Source organism: Nicotiana tabacum, chromosome 17 (assembly GCF_000715075.1).
Source record: "Nicotiana tabacum cultivar K326 chromosome 17, ASM71507v2, whole genome shotgun sequence".
In the NCBI taxonomy this organism is placed as follows: Eukaryota; Viridiplantae; Streptophyta; class Magnoliopsida; order Solanales; family Solanaceae; genus Nicotiana; species Nicotiana tabacum.
The window spans coordinates 97,600,134-97,617,263 of NC_134096.1; the positions used below are offsets into that span (position 1 = coordinate 97,600,134).

A 17,130-nucleotide genomic window follows, 5' to 3' on the forward strand; every position below is an offset into this window, starting at 1 on the left:
TCTACGTGGTCCTGTCATTTCACTTCAAAAGGTTGAGTTTGGTGAAAGCAAAGGTAATTAACCGAATTCTAAAAGAAAGAATTGAAAGAGGTACATAAAGGAATTAAATAGAGAGCTGATCGAATTACTACTACTACTATCAAGATGCGGGCAGTGGCAGTTCCCTCATATTCACATCTTAGCGTAAATAGCTTGTTGCAGAGAGGCAGAAGTAGAGATTTGCAATATTACAGAGGTGCTTGCCTCATCACAGGGAGGAATTTAGCTTTGAGTGCAACAAAAAAGCAAAAAAAATCTAGCTTTACCATAAACGCGCAGCAGACATACACTTCACAAATCACCATTCTAGCCGATATGCCCCTCTATGAATCCCCTGATGTACATTCTCTTTTCTTCGTATGATTTATCTAGAGTTAGTTAATTCAGAATGAATGTGATCTTATTATACACGTATGCATATCTATTTTCTTTTAAATGTGTATATAAATTCCGTTGAATCCGAATAAACAATAATGGGTGGCTACAGGCTTCTTTCGACAGGTACATGGAGGACAAACCCAGAGTATTCAAAGCCATATTTCCAGAGAACAGAGGAACCCAACGTGTTAACGAGGTAATTAAACACTACTAGTACTCTTCTTTTTTGTTAGCACGTAATTATATATATTTTGGTTCACATCTACTAAAAACATATATGATTGATCTGATAGTTATCTCTCTCCTATATGATTGATTCGTTAATGTGAATAAAAGCTTCTATATATGTGGTACTAAAACAAATATATATATATATGATCAATGCTTCCGCCTGGAGTGATAGATGGGATTTCTGTGTAATGGAAATTAATCACCGTAACATATATGGTGCAGGAGGAATGGAGAATCCGAATGGAACCGATAGCCTTCTTATTCCTCACAGCCTGGCCTGTTGTTAATATGAGAATTAGATACAAAACTAAAGGAAAAGAATACCCTTCTGGCGTTCCCACCAATACCTCTACTGTTCTCGAGCTGAAAATTGTAAGTGCATACTTGGAACAGACAAAATGGGTTAATTTGTGGTTAAATTCAATTAAGTTTTAACTTTGTGGTTAATTTGCTATATATGCAGACAAAATGGGATCTAGAAGGGGTAACAGAGGGGAAAAATAAACCTTCAGAATTCAGGCTTAATATGGAAGGAGCACTTTACCCAGATAGAAGAGGAGCAAGAAGCAGGATCAAAGGTCATTTCAATATGAGCCTTAGCTTCGCTCCGCCTCCTATGCTTGCTTTGGTTCCTCCACATGTTCATCAACATGTTACACAATCGGTTAGAACTACTTAAATTGAATTATACACCATGTATACAATAATTCTACTTCAAAAAATTACTTTACGTCATCGATTGAAATTGACGTGTGATAACATAGTACTATTTTTTAGAAGATTAATTAACCTAAATAATCGTTCATCCAACTGCTTATATTAAAAATAGTCGGCAGATATATAATATATGTACTATAATTTATATATAATATGTGTATAATCGTTTATAATCAGTGTATACCTATTAGGAAAAGTAAACAGATAATCCATCCGCCTATTTGTGTAAAGATTCCTTTTTTTTAATCTCTGAAATTTTTGGCTGCCCCACTGCTTAATCGAACACTAATAGTTGGAGTTTTACTGATATTTCAACTTATGATATTACGATCGAGATTTTTATTTTCATAGAAGATAAATGGTATTCCAGTATTTTAAAACACTAATTTAGTAAGGACTAGCTACTATAGCAAATGATCTTTCTAACTTTGCCTTGTATATGCTATAACAGGTTATGAAGAATATGGCGGAAAGTATGCAGCATAAAGTAAGAGATAATCTGCTTGCCGATTACACTAAATTCAAGAAGGAAAACTACAAAAATATTCCACCTCCACAATAAGTTAGACTTTTCATTGAAGAAGAAGAGCGAAAATAAGATAAACAAGAAAAATACTGAAACACTCTTAGCTCGGTGTGAATTTCCCTTTTTGTGGCCTTTTGTATTTGTTCAACTAATCAAGCTAACAATGAAAATTATTGGTGTATACTTTGTTAATTAGTGATATCGTGTACGCAAAGGCAAGTATGAAGTGAGATTACTACTTACAAGCACACTTGTATCCCTCATTTTTTTGTCTTTTTCAGGAAAGGGAATATACAGTGGGGAAATAACTAATACTATTAATAAAATGTTTATCAGTGGGAAAAGGAAATATACAGTGGGGAAAGAAGTTTATTGTTGTTATTGTTCTTTTTCAGTCAAAAATTGTTGCTGGTCGATCATTTCACACTAAAGATTCAATCAAATAAAAGGAAAGACTTTCCTTCGAGCGCCGTAAAATAATGAGTAAAAAGGACGATGTGGAGATGCGGGGGATCGAACCCCGTGCCTCTCGCATGCAAAGCGAGCGCTCTACCATTTGAGCTACATCCCCTGTTAGTTCTGTTTTTCCTCTGGATTTGTATTATTCTATTCCGTTTTGCCTGTTAAAAGAAAAAACACATTTTTGCTATATTTAGAAATTAAATTTAACTCTAAATTTTCAATTTAAACCTAAATGAGATATTTATAACAACACAAATATCTATATCTTTTTTTTTAGATCATAAGTTTGAAAAGTCATCCATTTTTCTTAAATTACATGTCCAATCAAATACTACTGCATAAATTGGAATGGGGTGACTAAACAAAAGTTTTCTTAACTTGAATATTCATACACAGTTCCAACAATAATTCATAATGGAAACTATAAGAGTCAATACGATTAAAAAGTTTAGGTATATTAATAAACAATTACATAATTGCTTATTTAGTAGTAAACAAAAACTATAAACAACTGTGTTAGATACTACTAGTAATTTACTTATTACTAGAATTTAGGGGATAATTATGTGAATCGATTGAGCCAAAATCCAAGCTTGAATTTTGATAAGTCGAGTCGAATTGAGTATTGAATCGATAAAATACAAATGTACTTAGCCAAGATCCATTCGCTCAGTTTAGTATCCAAACATACTTGAAAAGAAGATAACATCCATACAATGAAGGTGGTTGAGAGAACATCACGATTCAAATTCTCATTAAAATTGTGATGACATCTAATCTTAACCTGCAACGTGAACCAACAAAATTTGATACCATAAAGACATAAGCAAGTTAACATGGTTATAATCATAACATAAGTTTAAATAAGTATGAAGTATCCAAATACAACACTACTACAGGCGAATAATACATGAATTTGAATAAGTACATCACTATCTAGAACAAGAAATAGTAACAATAAGACTAAGAAAAGTTCAAGGCATTGTAATCCAATCCAAGCAGCTCCCTCATGTACAACTTTTATGCACCCTCGTGTATACGGCTTACATAATAAAACCTCAAATCGAAATAGTACAAATAAAAATAAGAAAGAGCAAAAATCTTTCCTTATTAATCTTAGCGAGGGGCACCCTCCCCTGACAAGAATGCAAAAATGCAACATTAGTACTTAATACTTTATGGGATCGTTTAGTTCAGAGATAAGTTTTTAAGTTATGTAAATATTAGTTATACAGGTATTAGTTATGCAAGAATTAAATTTATGAGATATTAGTTATGTATGGATTAATTATTTTTGAATACTTGATTTATTATATAAAAAATCAGTCCCACATTATACAATTTATTTTTATTGAAAAATATTTGTTTACAAAAAGAAAAAATTAAGCAAACAAGCAAAATATCTAGTAATAGTAGAAAATAAAAAACAATAGAAAAAGGGTCTAGTAGCAGAACTAGCATAAAGGGATATTTTTTTATTTGTTAGTTTAATTCACGTATTATTTAAAATAATGCAAAATAATTTCTTATTATTTCATAAAAGAATTTTTTTATACGGGTATAAGAAAAAGAAAAAACCTAACCAAAACTATGTTGGATTCACCAAACAATGTAATTACATAAATTATACATAGTTTTATATTCTCCCTATCCGGTAACCAAGCGACCCCTATATGTTTAATTTTAATTTTATATAAGTAAATATTCTTCTATAAATTCCAAAAATCAATACTCCTATTAGTTATCCGGTGTGAATTTAAACTTGTACAATCCAACTTACTTTAAAAGGAAAACCTATTTGTTCGGTTTCTACCCTTGGTCTTTCCAGAAGAAGACAGAAAGGGAAAAGGCTCGGAGCAGTGGTGGCATAGTTTTGACACCGTCATCATTGTACTATCCTCATACTCTGTCTCCGCCGTCCACTGTCGGCATAGGTATCTGACCGTCGTAGCCTTCTCGTTTTCCGTCTACTCTTACCGCGTATACATGCCGGAGATTCTGTATCTGTCGGTTTGAAATAGTACGAATTTGTAACGATACGCTGTTTGTGCAATTTTTATTTTTGCTGCACTATTGCGTTCTTTTTTCTTTCTTTTTTTGGTTTTTTCTCTCTTCTGCTCTATGTTCAGTACTCCAATTTGTTTGATTTTTCAATTGGGATTTTCTGATTAATCGAAGATGATCAAGATTATCGGCGTGTGTTATCTGGGTGTTAAAAAGATGATTCTTTTAATGGCATAAAGTATAAACTGGGTTTATCGGTATATCCTATAGCTCAAGTCTAGGTTTCTTGTTGCATTAGTTTTTTTCTAATTAACCCTAAAAGTTTCAATTTTTTTCTTCTTATATTGGGTTTTCAGTTTTGGATTTCCTCTACCCCCCTCTTTTGCTGTTTTTTTCTAAGTTTATCTAACATGGAATGTGGACTATGTTATGGCTGAATAAAAACTACAGCTCAATCTTAAACTAGTTAAAGGGTTAGCTATATGAATCTTTTATATTCATTCCGCTCTATTTGCGCTTGGACTATGCTATTGCTACATTTTTTTACTTTCTAAATAAGTCAGAAGATTGTGATGAATCTATCATTCAAAGAAAATTAGGATGTCAATCTCTAAAAAAATGATCTTTCTCTCTTGATTCTATATTTTGTAATTCAAACGACCTCAGTGTTTGATTTAACAAGTATTCTTAAAATCATCAAGCTATTCATTAGCGACCTTGAATATTCTCTATGCTCATATGATGCTTGGATACTGGTTTACATTGTGAAACGTGCTTACCTAAGTGAAGAAGCTTTACAGTTTCTATTAACATGGCCCATTTATCTTATTTTGCTTGACATCATCTTGCAATTCCACATTATGGGCTTATAGCAAGCCTTTCGGAATTCTTGAATTTTGTCTCTTTCTACTTGGCTGTAGCCTACAGCCAATCAAGGGTATTGAGTTGGATTTCATGGAAGCAGTAGGCGGATTTGATAGGAATATTGGGAGTCCTTAATCTGCTATTCTCTTCCAATTAAAGAATCAAAGAGGTTAAACAACAATTCTTTAACTTATTTCAGCAATTATGAAGCGGAGGAAGCAATCTAAAATAACAGATTTGAACTTTGATGTGTTGAAACACATTATGTATCATGTAGCCCTATCACCCGATGGAGCTGGAAATCTTGCTCGGACTGTTTCGGTGTAAGTATTCATTCCCCGAATCTCTTTCTTATTTTTGTAGGTTTTTTAATTCTAGATAACCTATGATGTCTATTTACCTCGACTTCTTTGTCCTTCCCAATTCTCTTGCTATGATTAACTTTGAAGTTGAATTTCTGTTGAAGTTGACGTATGTCTGTCAATTTCCGCTGACTATGACCCAACAAGTGTCCTATGGGTGTTAAAAAAAATTGTCCCTTTACAACATCAAAAGGGGTTTAGTAAAAGGCATCTGCATATCTCTTGCGATTATCTTGCAGATTATGTTGCTTCTGATCCTGATTTCCTCATCACAGCTGCAGACTGTTCAAGGAACTTGCTGATGATTCTGACGTCTTAAAAGCCGTGGCATTTGATCGTGTTACGCTTACTGGTATTCATGAATCATTCTGGCAACCTGCTGGGCTGTTATCTAGGTGCTTACAGACAGGAAATCCAACTGCTTTTAACGCAATAAGAAAGGTACACAATTCCTCTGTATGGGGCATATCAGCAAGCTCTATCAGTGTTGTACAATATGGGGCCTTTAGTAGTTTCGGGTTACTTCTCTTTTACATGATTGCATTTCTGTTTGGTTTATTGCTAAAAATGCCTGTATTGCAGAATGCAGAGATATTGAATGCTTCTTATCTGATTCTCAAGAGAGCCATGTTCCGCGGAAAGATGGTAAAAATATTAAATTTTCTGTGTGTCGTTGACATTTACATCAGTCAGCCATTTAGTTTTTTTTTAGATTTAGGCCTGATAATAATGTTGACCTGCAGATTATTTTAGCAAGAAGCAGAGCTCTTGAAATTGGAAATACCAGAGCAAGGAAGAAGGCTCTTGAAGAGGCCATAAATGTTGGTATTTTAACGTCAAGTAATGTTAAATTCAGTTTATGGGACCGTCAACTGTTAATTGCCCTACTTGAAACTTATGGTTTAACACGTGTACAACCAGGAGTGCACAAAGACTTTTGACGCTGTTGATGCTCAAATTCAAACTATTGAGCAGTTTCTAGAGATGTTGATGGCTGTAGTGAAAGTAATGAGAAGTCAGATTGCTCAATGAGGTGGAGCTATTGCAGGTCTTCTTGATGCTGCAGAATCAAGGTCTACAAAGACAAGCGTTCCATACAAAATCCAAATTCAGCATTTGGGGCTTTAACTATAGTTGATGGAACTTGCTTGAGTGGTTAAGAACCCCCGTCAGTATATGGCAACAGTTATATCGAACATAGTTATCGCTCCAAACTTGCCAATTTTTGGTGCTCTCTGTGTATCTGAGTTTTCTACCCTTCTCTATCAACCTTAACTTATACCTTTTCTCCTCTCTTTTTTTTTTTTTTTTGCCTTTACTTTTTGTGGTGTCGACTGAAATTTCTCAGTAGAGAGGGTGTAAATCCATTTGAAATCTAGGCACTTTCGTTTTTTGCTTAGATGTGCTCGATGGATGCTAAAGCTTATGTCTTGGCAAGAATGGACCAACACCTTAACTTCGTTAGAAAGCGGATTCACATCCATCCTTCTCCTTATTTTGGCCCTTTTGTTAGGCATTGAATCCCTCCTTAGGTGCTCAGTGGTGTCATCTCTTCCGCAACACCTAAATGGAGGTTTGTTTCATTCCTTTCTAATGTGATGCAGATTCATTGTGCTTAGAAATTTTTCATTTTCAAAACAGAAATATATGAAGGGGTTGGATTTATTTTGGTTCATTATATAAACTTACTCCAATAAGATAAGCAAAACCTAATGTTGAAACGAAATAAAAACTCATTTAATAGTACAAAGAAATGCTTCAAAGTTCTAAATGAGCCTAGATTTCTAATATTTATGTCACCAAATTAATCAGCAACAAAAATAAGAACGTAAATTAAACAGTAAAAGAACCTCGGGACACCAGGTACCTTTCTAAGTCTCGAATAATATATAAATAGAAGATCCAATCTAATGTTCCCTTCCGTAGGATCTCATCCTCCGACCAAAGTTAGACTACTCTCGATATTTGGTATATGCTGTATTTTATAACCCAGTTTTCAGTAGTCTCTCGCACTAAACAGTTAAAGAACAGACACTTTGCACCACTTAGCGCCCTAACCAATATCAGCATTCTATATTTTATAATTGAAACAAATAATTTTGAAGAAACCCTACGGTTCAATCTGACCGTAACATTTCATACTATAAAATATCAATCACTATTTTGTAGTATAGCCAATATTGTACAGCCGAAATGGTAACAACTAAGTTATCAAACTTAAAGTGAAGTGACCGCTACAGAAGTGCAAAATTGCACGAGTTGACCACCCCTCCCTAATCTTCCCTCGAAAGCCAACAAGGCAGAAAAGGCTCCTTTAACAGTAAAGCACCATATAACATTCAGAATGGAGATATCACAACTTGTAAACCAGAAACCAGCTTTGCTCCAGCAGGTTGCAGCTTGTGCTTCAATGAGCGTGTTTCGCCTAATGCCCAGCACGTTCTCAGCCACACAATTTATCTTCTCACCACACTAATGATGGTGCTGATAAAGAATGTCAGTTTCACCAAATGAAAGTGTGATCAATAACATGAATCTTCAAGATGTGCTTCAACTAGGTGAGACTAGAACACTTCCCTCTGAGAGAAGGCTACACCCAGCTTGGATGTGCTGCTTTTGCAACAGCTCCAATTCACTAGAAGGGAAAACCTCTGATTGAAGGGATGGGCATATTTTGTGCACATGCAACCACGTTAGCTGCCAGAAACTGTCCCCTCCTACAGGATCACTTGGCACCAGAAGTCCACTAGCTTTCATGACAAGTAGAGTGTTCTTTAGGAGTTCAGGGACGAGTTCTGGGATCTTCTCACTCCGTTTACCTTTGAATTTCATCTTCATGCATCTTTCTGTATGATCCAATAACCCTAACCATAGTTTGCAGAAGGATGGCAACTGTGAGAGCTGCTGCAGACACTGTAGAAACACTTTGAACATGAGCTTCAGAGACAGAAAAATTGCTCCTTCTATGCTCCTGTAATCCTTTATGGAACCTTGTGGTGCAAGTTCCAGCAATTCATCCATCAATGTAAAGATCAACTGATCAAAACATTGCAACCACAGATCGGTTGAAATGTGTATCCCCTCAACCCCTGTCAAACACCTCTGCAACATCAAGATGGCATGACCCCGCACCTCTTCTCTCCAATCCAAACAAAATTTTCTGAGTCCCTGTACCAGCCTCAGCCACATCTCAGTTATATCCTGATACATTTTTATAGCAGCCTCCTCCCCCAGAGCTTCCTTTGTCTTGTGAGACCATCTAACAAGACAAACAAGTGACCCAGCCATCAGGTCCAAGGATCTCACAGCTTGATCAACATTTCCAATGCGGGAGTCAGCAAAGTGACTGGCTGCATTTAAACAAAGGATGTAATTAGCAGGCAGTAGGTGAGCCCCATCAGCCATGATGAATGATAATGTTTCAAATCCTGCTTCAGAAGCTTCTGGATGCCGAGCTGTAATAGAAAGCAGAGATATAATTGTCCGCCAGCCCATATGTGATCGTATCTGCATAGCGTTTGCTTTGACAAGGTGCATCACCTCCTGGGTTATCTGTTCAAGAAAAGCATCGGCGACCCTTGCATCGAGCTTTAAGACGAGTTGCAGTGACTTGAGGAGCTCATCTGTGAGATTTTCCTTGTAAGGAAGCAACCTTTGGCATATGCGAAGCAGCCCAAAAACAGCCTTCTCTACCAAAGTACAAGGCATTGTTGTTGATTGGACAACACTTGCTATGTGCTCATAAACAACCTGCCAAAGAAGCATTATCCTATCCCGATTATTTATTGTGATTGCAATCAGCAACTCCAGACAGAATACTGCAGTCTCTTCTTCTTCTAGAGAGAAGTTTCCCTTATGAGGCCGGCCTGCAGCCATCACAAGGGCCCGAACAAGCTGTGAAAGTGACTCTGCTTGCAAAAACTTACTCTCGGCAAATATGCTATTAATGTGACAATTCTGAATAGTCTGAAGAGTCTGCTGGCGGGCGGCAAGCTGTTTTTCATTTGGCTGAGGCGCAGGTTCTTCTACATCAAGATATAACAGTTGGCTAAATCGGCCCATTAAGCCAGATGATTTCCTTGATGGGGCCAATGAAGGCACATGAGGTGCTGATGGGGAAGCTGCAGCAGGTTTGCTTTGGTCGGCATCAGAAGTAGACTCCACATCATCAGCAGCATCACTAAAAAGACGAGTAGGAAGAAGGCCAAATTTATGCAAGCTCAAAATGCAGTCCAGGATGTTTTTCCAACCAGAGCGAATATGGTCCCCATACTTGTTTGCTATTGTGAAGACAGCTAAAGTTGCCAGTCTAGCTTTATTATCTTGGGCAAATGTGACAATAAAATCATCAGTATATGATGGAAGCAAAAGAGTTGTGAACTTGCAAAGAGATACCACTAAATCATCCAACACATTATCAAAGCTATAGGAGGCTGAAATTTTGGCAATGGCAAGAAATCCATCGATGCATGTTTGCCAGACATCTTCCTGCTCCACATGATCAAGAACCACTGAGATGGAAGCAATTGTCGGACCAGACAACATAGAAAACATATCATAATCAAGATAAGGTCCTTGATCACAGACAATAAACGGGGAAGTTTGCCTTGATTTGTGAACTAGACCAATCCAATGGCTTGGTGCCATCAATGGGGTTCCAGCACCTCCATCTGGGGAAATCCGGATCTCATTCTCACAGATGGAGTGGTAGAGCTCAGACAAAAATTCTCGAGGGAGGTCATTTCCTCCATTTATTCTCCGGTTGTTGCGAATGAAATCTTCCTCCGTCATCTTCTTCTTCACCTGTGTATTGTGTTGATCCGTGTTCAGCATGATAAGTGAATACGATAACACGAGTGCTGCATCTTTGTTAACCAGAACATCTGGTGTCTGCTCATAATATCGTTCAGAGAACGCTTCAAGCACCCTCTGTATTTTCTGTGATTCTCCAGGCAATCTGAACGTCTCCAAAAAGATTCTCAAGGCAGTATCTAGGTTCATATCCCGAAAATCGAATGTCCTTGCAAATTCATGAAGCACTTGAATATAGAATTCTTCATGACTTCCCAAGAAATCCCCAACAAGATTCTTATCCAAGCCATTTGTAAATCTAAAGAAACATGCTACACTTTTTGGGTCAAGTTTATCAGGTAACAGATGCACTGCTTGGAGAAATTCCATACCCTTCTTTGGATCACGGTTAAAGTGATCAACTCCAACCAACAACTTTTTCTTTATTTGCTTCATTTTATGGACAAAAGGAACCCAATGATTAGGATCATGGTAGTCCTTGCATATTTCTGTCCAAAATGGTCTATATTCATCGAAATTAAATGAACCTTGTTCTGAAGCTAATGAATCTTGGCCTATTCTCTCGGCCATACCCTGAATCATGGCTATTAGACCATCCAGGGCAAGAGTATTTAAAGCTGAAAGTGGGCTGTTAACTGGAAAGGTGCTTTTTGATAACAGGTTGGAAAGTTCTTCAAAAATATTGCTGCAGGATATGTCACAATCATAATTTGCATACATTTCTGCCACGAACATATGCTGTCTGCAGAAGTCAACAAGTGTTTCCATGGCAACCTCCTGAAGTTGATAAGATGCTCCATGCTTGCTCTGGGCAATCCTCAGCAAAACACCAGAGAAAAAGGCTTCAAGCTGTAGCTTTAACTTATAACGCATATGATGATACAAATTCAGAACAATGCTACAAACTGTCGAAAGAATTAAAGGACTCATTGACAAGCCAAAACGCATCAGATTGCGGAACAACTCCTCCCGTATCAGAGCCAATAATTTGGGATGATTCCCAAAAGAAGCACCACCTAGTTCTATGGCTGAATTAATTAAACCCAGCGCAAATAATGGGACATCTTCTTCATACGCTATAGGGTTGGATCTTGAACCAATTTCAATGGATTCCATCACATTCAGAAGAGAACATAGGAAATGAAATATCTCCACCATGCAGGGGACCCCATAAGGATCCATCATTGAGTTTTCTCCATTACAAGCAATATCCCCTTTTCCAGTTTTCTCATCTGTTGTTTCATCCCCTACGCTCCCCAAAGTGACTGAGGATACATTTGAAGTAACAGCAGCAGATGGTGACTTGCCCGTGGATTCTACACTAACACATCCATTGTCTTCTTGTTTCTTGCCAGCCTGCAAGAAAGTTTATGACTTTATGAGTCGCAATATACAAGAAGGTGATACTAGTATTCATGTTTCAAGAACTTAAGAGACTAAATATCTAATACTCAATCAACCCTAGGCTGACGTAATCAAAGTTCATGAAAACTATCAAAAGACGCAAAACACCCAAGTCCCCGACATGGTCAGTAAACAGCTAAACGTATAAAATGCATCACATGAGACCCGGTTTAAGCACTTCTCGGAGAAGCAGCTAAATTTATCAGCTTGGGCTTAGCCCTAATTATGAAACTGATGTAGTAAAATCTAAAGATAACAAGCAATCATACGTGGAACAGTGCTTTGGGCAATGCCAGTCAAAAATTACGTGTACTTGAAGTGAGTGTCCTAACTCCAGCTAACCAATACAAGGGCTGAAAAAAAAGTGAAAAGAACGAGAATCTCAGTTACCTCTGGGCCAGCGCACACTCTGCTTTCAATGTCAGGCAGGTGAAAGAAGATACATCTAACCAATTCATGCATCGTGTGGCGTGCTATTCTCTGTAACAGTTCGCTTTTAGCACTTGCTTGATGAACCAATCGGAAGCAAGTGTTTACTATGTTGCATACGTGATGGTTGGTCAAATTCGCTGATGCCTTACTTTTCATACAAGCCAAAAGAACTTGAAGTATCTTCATCAACACCACTTCCTCAGAGGCAGGATCAGTCACTTCAAAGCGGCAGCTTGTCACAGCGTCAACTATCTGATGCAAAGCTTTGTCCACATTCATGTTAGCTGATTCAATTATTCCAAGAGTCAAGAACTTGTAAACAGATGACAATGCAACACCAGTTATTGGTGCACCAGTCTCATCAGATTGTATCACATCCAAGAAGGGCTGAAGGTATAGAAGTGGATCAACATTGTTCCACTCATGTCTCCATGAGAATATCTTTTTCCTTAATTCCGTGAAAGATTGGATGAGAGAATACTCTAGTTGATCATCTTCAGCAGCATAACGAAATCCCCACCTCACATTTCTCCTCATGACGGCTAATACAGCACCAATTTCTGAATTTACCATACATTCTAAGGCACCTCTGGAAGGCTTTAGAGTATAACCCTTGGGCTCTGAAATTGGAGTATTGACTTCACTCTGCCGATTAAGGCACCCCATCATAGTTTAACTTTTGATTCAGTTCACTTCAATTAGAAAAGAATTAAAAAACTACAGCATGGATCAAGGAGCTGCTTTTCCAAACCATTCCCCTGAGCAGCAGTAAGTTGTTAGATGTGGTTATAGTCAACAGTTTTAAGTAGATAGAGACAAGTAAAACAATGAAGTAAGGTATCAAAGAATATAACACACTTTCTGTATCTCATTCACGCTGATAAATGTGGAGGTGAAACTAAGACTTTAAAGGGGGAAAGACCTGACAGGTTCGTGGCAGAACTATATGACCATTAAGAAGACAACCAACATCAATATCTTTTTACTTAAGAAAAAATAAGAAAACCAGCATTGAGACATCAACAAAAAAAAAAAAAACTCTAGAAAAGTACTTACGTAATAAAACCAATTAGTTGGATGCTTAGCCACACAATGCAATCCAGGTCTGTTGCAGTATTTTAAAAGGCGTTTTCGGGGCGAGCCTCAGGGCGAGGCGTACCAGAAACGCCCCGGGGCGATGGTGTGGGGCGAAAGTCTCAAGAGGCATACGCCCAACAATTCGGGGCGTATACCCGGGCGTTCGAGGCACATTTTTGTAGTGAGGAGTAAGCCCCAGAGACTTTTTCAAATTAAAACAAAATTTGTTAAATAAGTCCTTCATATAATACCCAAATTCTCAAAAGTCAATTTGGTAATTACTCAAAGGTTTAAAAAGGAACTCAAAAGTATTAAATTTAAAAGTCAAGACCTTTTTTATTGATTGAAGCCCTAATTCATGGTCTTTCCTGCTAATATCTCCCAAAAGCAACGAATATTTAATTTTTTTTACAAATACAAAGAGAACTGCATTCTCCTTCATAGCAGCAAGTTCAAAGTTCAAATTGCAGGTTAATCATCCTTTTTGTTCCTCCACGTAGAAAACTTTATTCTTTTAGACTCAAGTTACTTGTGCTTGTAAGTAGCGTATAATAGTCATTATATTATTTTATAAAAAATTAAAAATTAAATACCTATGGGACTTACGCCCCGTGCCTCGGGGCTTACGCCTCGCTGCGGCATATGTAAAACGCCTCGCCTTACGCCCACGCCTTTTAAAACACTGGTCTGTTGTGATAAACATGGAGTTCTATGCATACCAAAATCCTCTCCACGTTGCATGCAATAAGGAATTTCTTATCTATCTAAAGCATAGCACTTCAAAAATATATGCAGAGCAGCCACAGAAGCTACGATGTTAAAGAAAATTTTGAATCAGACATTTATTACCATGCTAGCACATATTATTCCAAGTAACATAGCTAGTGCATTAGCACATGCTCGTCAAGTGTCCTTCTATTAATCCTAGTTCTCCACTTGCGACTGTTCAAAATCAAGCCTTTCCTCTTAGGCTCTTTCAACATTTAAATAGATCAAATTAAAAGCTTAATAGGAGGAAAACTACAAAGCACTAGGTTATGTCCCTTTTACTAGATCATTCTGCCAGGCAATTACATCAGACTTTTTCGAGCAAGAAATCTTACTAAGCTTTTGCTTTCAGCATTTTGGGAATCAATAGAACAACAGTAACTAGAAATTTTAACCCAACCCCTTTAAAACAAAAAACAAAGGGGGAAAAACAGAATATAAAATTCAGCGACATCATGTTTAAATTTCTCAATTACGCCACCAAAGATCTGAAAATGATCCAAGATCATCCCTTTGGCAAATACGCCTTAAAATAATTCAAAATGAGATATTTGGCCCTATAGAAGTCAGAAATAACCAAAAGACAATAGCTTCAAATTGGAAGAGCCAGATCTAAATCAATATTCAATGGCCACTTAGATCAACAAAATTGAGTAATGAAAAAGTACATAAAGTGAATGTGAGTATTGAGCTTCAAGCAGTGAATCCAATTGGAAATTGGCATACCTTATAGACGATCCCAGCCCCGAATTGAGAGCTGATCGTCGCAGGGTCCTCGGAGTGGAGTCCCGACACACGACAGACACTTTTGGTATTTTGATTTTGAAGGTCCCCCTAATTTGTCAATCTCTATAAAACGGGTCGGAACTCGAGAATCCGATACTTGGACTTAGAGTACCTTTTTTATTATTTTAATTATATCTTTTTTTCTTCTTGCAAGTTTGGAAGGGCTATTCAATGTTTCTATTAAGTACAAAAATTGTGGAGAGCTCCTAGTAATAGTAAAATGAGATTAGCTTAAATAAAGGAGCATGATTATTGACGATTCATATATTGATTTCAATTGGATTGTTTGGATGGTTGTTACCTGAAGAAATGGCGTGGAATAATTATTTTTTAACATGATATATAGTTTTTATTCAGTATTTTTAATGCTGAGCGCAAATAGCAACTACTCTATTAAAATTAATACGAAAAGACGTTGTTACCCTTTCTTCACGAGTGTTGTGTAAATATTAAGGACATAGTGTCCTTAACATTTACACTGCACACATGAAGTTAAGGACGTCGTGTCCTTAACATTTACACAATACATATGAAGTTAAGGACATCATGCCCTTAATATTTACACAACACTCATAAAGTTAAGGACACTATGTCCTTAACATTTACACTATACATATGAAGTTAAGGACATGAGATCCTAAAGTTTAACAACAGAAGGTGCAAATACAAATTAAGGACATTATGTCCTTAACATTTACACTGCACACATGAAGTTAAGGACGCCATGTTCTTAACATTTACACTTAACATATGAAGTTAAGGACATGATGTCCTAAAGTTTAACAACGGAATGTGCAAATACAAGACACTTTGTCCTTAATATTTACACATTATTTATGAAGTTAAGGACATCATATCCTTAATATTTACACAACACTCATAAAGTTAAGGACATTATGTCCTTAACATTTACACTGCACACATGAAGTTAAGGACACCATGTCCTTAATATTTACACTACACATATGAAGTTAAGGACATGAGGTCCTAAAGTTTAACAACAAAAGGTGCAAATACAAGTTAAGGACAGTATGTCCTTAACATTTACACTACACACATGAAGTTAAGGACGTCGTGTCCTTAACATTTACACTTAACATATGAAGTTAAGGACATGATGTCCAAAAGTTTAACAACGGAATGTGCAAATACAAGATACTTTGTCCTTAATATTTATACAGTATTTATGAAGTTAAGGACATCATGTCCTTAATATTTACACAGCACTCATAAAATTAAGGACATTATGTCCTTAACATTTACACTGCACACATGAAGTTAAAGGACACCATGTCCTTAACATTTACACTACACATATAAAGTTAAGGACATGAGGTCCTAAAGTTTAACAACAGAAGGTGCAAATACAAGTTAAGGACATTACATTTACACTACACACATGAAGTTAAGGACGTCGTGTCCTTAACATTTACACTGAACATATGAAGTTAAAGACATGATGTCCTAAAGTTTAACAAAGGAAGGTGCAAATACAAGACACTTTGTCCTTAATATTTACACAGTTTTTATGAAGTTAGGGACATCATGCCCTTAATATTTACACAATACTCATAAAGTTAAGGACACTATGTCCTTGACATTTATACTATACATATGAAGTTAAGGACATGAGATCCTAAAGTTTAACAACACAGGTGCAAATACAAGTTAAGGACATTATGTTCTTAACATTTACACTGCACACATGAAGTTAAGGACGTCGTGTCCTTAACATTTATACTTAACATATGAAGTTAAGGACATGATGTCCTAAAGTTTAACAACGGAATGTGCAAATACAAGACACTTTGTCCTTAATATTTACACATTATTTATGAAGTTAAGGACATCATGTCCTTAATATTTACACAACACTCATAAAGTTAAGGACATTATGTCCTTAACATTTACACTGCACACATGAAATTAAGGACACCATGTCCTTAATATTAACACTACACATATGAAGTTAAGGACATGAGGTCGTAAAGTTTAACAACAAAAGGTGCAAATACAAGTTAAGGACAGTATGTCCTTAACATTTACACTACACACATGAAGTTAAGGACGTCGTGTCCTTAACATTTACACTTAACATATGAAGTTAAGGACATGATGTCCAAAAGTTTAACAACGGAATGTGCAAATACAAGATACTTTGTCCTTAATATTTATACAGTATTTATGAAGTTAAGGACATCATGTCCTTAATATTTACACAGCACTCATAAAGTTAAGGACACTATGTCCTTAACATTTACACTGCAC

General features: G+C 36.5%; 3 protein-coding genes and 1 non-coding gene across 6 annotated transcripts; 2 read left to right on the forward strand and 2 right to left on the reverse strand.

The window, feature by feature from the left end:
• Positions 1–7: 7 nt before the first annotated feature.
• On the forward strand, positions 8–2,279 carry LOC107760517 (uncharacterized). Of its 2 annotated transcripts, none has more exons than XM_016578577.2 (5): positions 8–378; positions 527–613; positions 871–1,020; positions 1,112–1,226; positions 1,817–1,955. In XM_016578577.2, the coding sequence occupies exons 1-5, from the start codon at positions 145–147 to the stop codon at positions 1,849–1,851; spliced, it is 621 nt and encodes a 206-aa protein (XP_016434063.1). In that variant the 5' UTR covers positions 8–144; the 3' UTR covers positions 1,852–1,955. The 2 variants fall into 2 exon arrangements, with proteins under 2 accessions (XP_016434063.1, XP_016434062.1); XM_016578576.2 differs by having other exon boundaries at positions 9–378; positions 1,112–1,312; positions 1,817–2,279.
• Positions 2,280–2,389: 110 nt separating this feature from the next.
• TRNAA-UGC (transfer RNA alanine (anticodon UGC)) lies at positions 2,390–2,462 on the reverse strand. The gene has a single exon. It is a non-coding gene; the product is annotated as a tRNA-Ala (tRNA).
• A 1,691-nt stretch (positions 2,463–4,153) lies between these two features.
• LOC107760518 (uncharacterized) lies at positions 4,154–6,982 on the forward strand. The gene is made up of 6 exons (XM_016578579.2): positions 4,154–4,287; positions 5,421–5,544; positions 5,859–6,024; positions 6,166–6,228; positions 6,327–6,404; positions 6,505–6,982. Exons 2-6 carry the CDS (start codon positions 5,426–5,428, stop codon positions 6,613–6,615), a joined length of 537 nt encoding a protein of 178 aa, XP_016434065.1. The 5' UTR covers positions 4,154–4,287; positions 5,421–5,425; the 3' UTR covers positions 6,616–6,982.
• A 698-nt stretch (positions 6,983–7,680) lies between these two features.
• Positions 7,681–14,946, reverse strand: LOC107760519 (ARF guanine-nucleotide exchange factor GNOM-like). 2 transcript variants are annotated; one of them, XM_075233704.1, is made up of 3 exons: positions 14,803–14,946; positions 12,190–12,989; positions 7,681–11,751 (listed from the first exon to the last, which is right to left on the reverse strand). In XM_075233704.1, exons 2-3 carry the CDS (start codon positions 12,898–12,900, stop codon positions 8,134–8,136), a joined length of 4,329 nt encoding a protein of 1,442 aa, XP_075089805.1. In that variant the 5' UTR covers positions 12,901–12,989; positions 14,803–14,946; the 3' UTR covers positions 7,681–8,133.
• Positions 14,947–17,130: the final 2,184 nt, after the last annotated feature.

What these genes read in the sequence shown, in the direction of transcription:
- LOC107760518 (XM_016578579.2), top strand. Translation starts at nt 5,426, where the DNA reads ATGAAGCGGAGGAAGCAATCTAAAATAACAGATTTGAACTTTGATGTG. An exon ending in CCATGTTCCGCGGAAAGATG is followed by an intron (nt 6,229 to 6,326) that starts GTAAAAATATTA and finishes GTTGACCTGCAG; the next exon opens with ATTATTTTAGCAAGAAGCAG. An exon ending in CTCTTGAAGAGGCCATAAAT is followed by an intron (nt 6,405 to 6,504) that starts GTTGGTATTTTA and finishes GTGTACAACCAG; the next exon opens with GAGTGCACAAAGACTTTTGA.
- LOC107760517 (XM_016578576.2), top strand. Translation starts at nt 145, where the DNA reads ATGCGGGCAGTGGCAGTTCCCTCATATTCACATCTTAGCGTAAATAGC. An exon ending in CCCTCTATGAATCCCCTGAT is followed by an intron (nt 379 to 526) that starts GTACATTCTCTT and finishes GGGTGGCTACAG; the next exon opens with GCTTCTTTCGACAGGTACAT. An exon ending in ATCAACATGTTACACAATCG is followed by an intron (nt 1,313 to 1,816) that starts GTTAGAACTACT and finishes ATGCTATAACAG; the next exon opens with GTTATGAAGAATATGGCGGA.
- LOC107760519 (XM_075233704.1), bottom strand. Translation starts at nt 12,900, where the DNA reads ATGATGGGGTGCCTTAATCGGCAGAGTGAAGTCAATACTCCAATTTCA. An exon ending in GAGTGTGCGCTGGCCCAGAG is followed by an intron (nt 11,752 to 12,189) that starts GTAACTGAGATT and finishes ACTTTCTTGCAG; the next exon opens with GCTGGCAAGAAACAAGAAGA.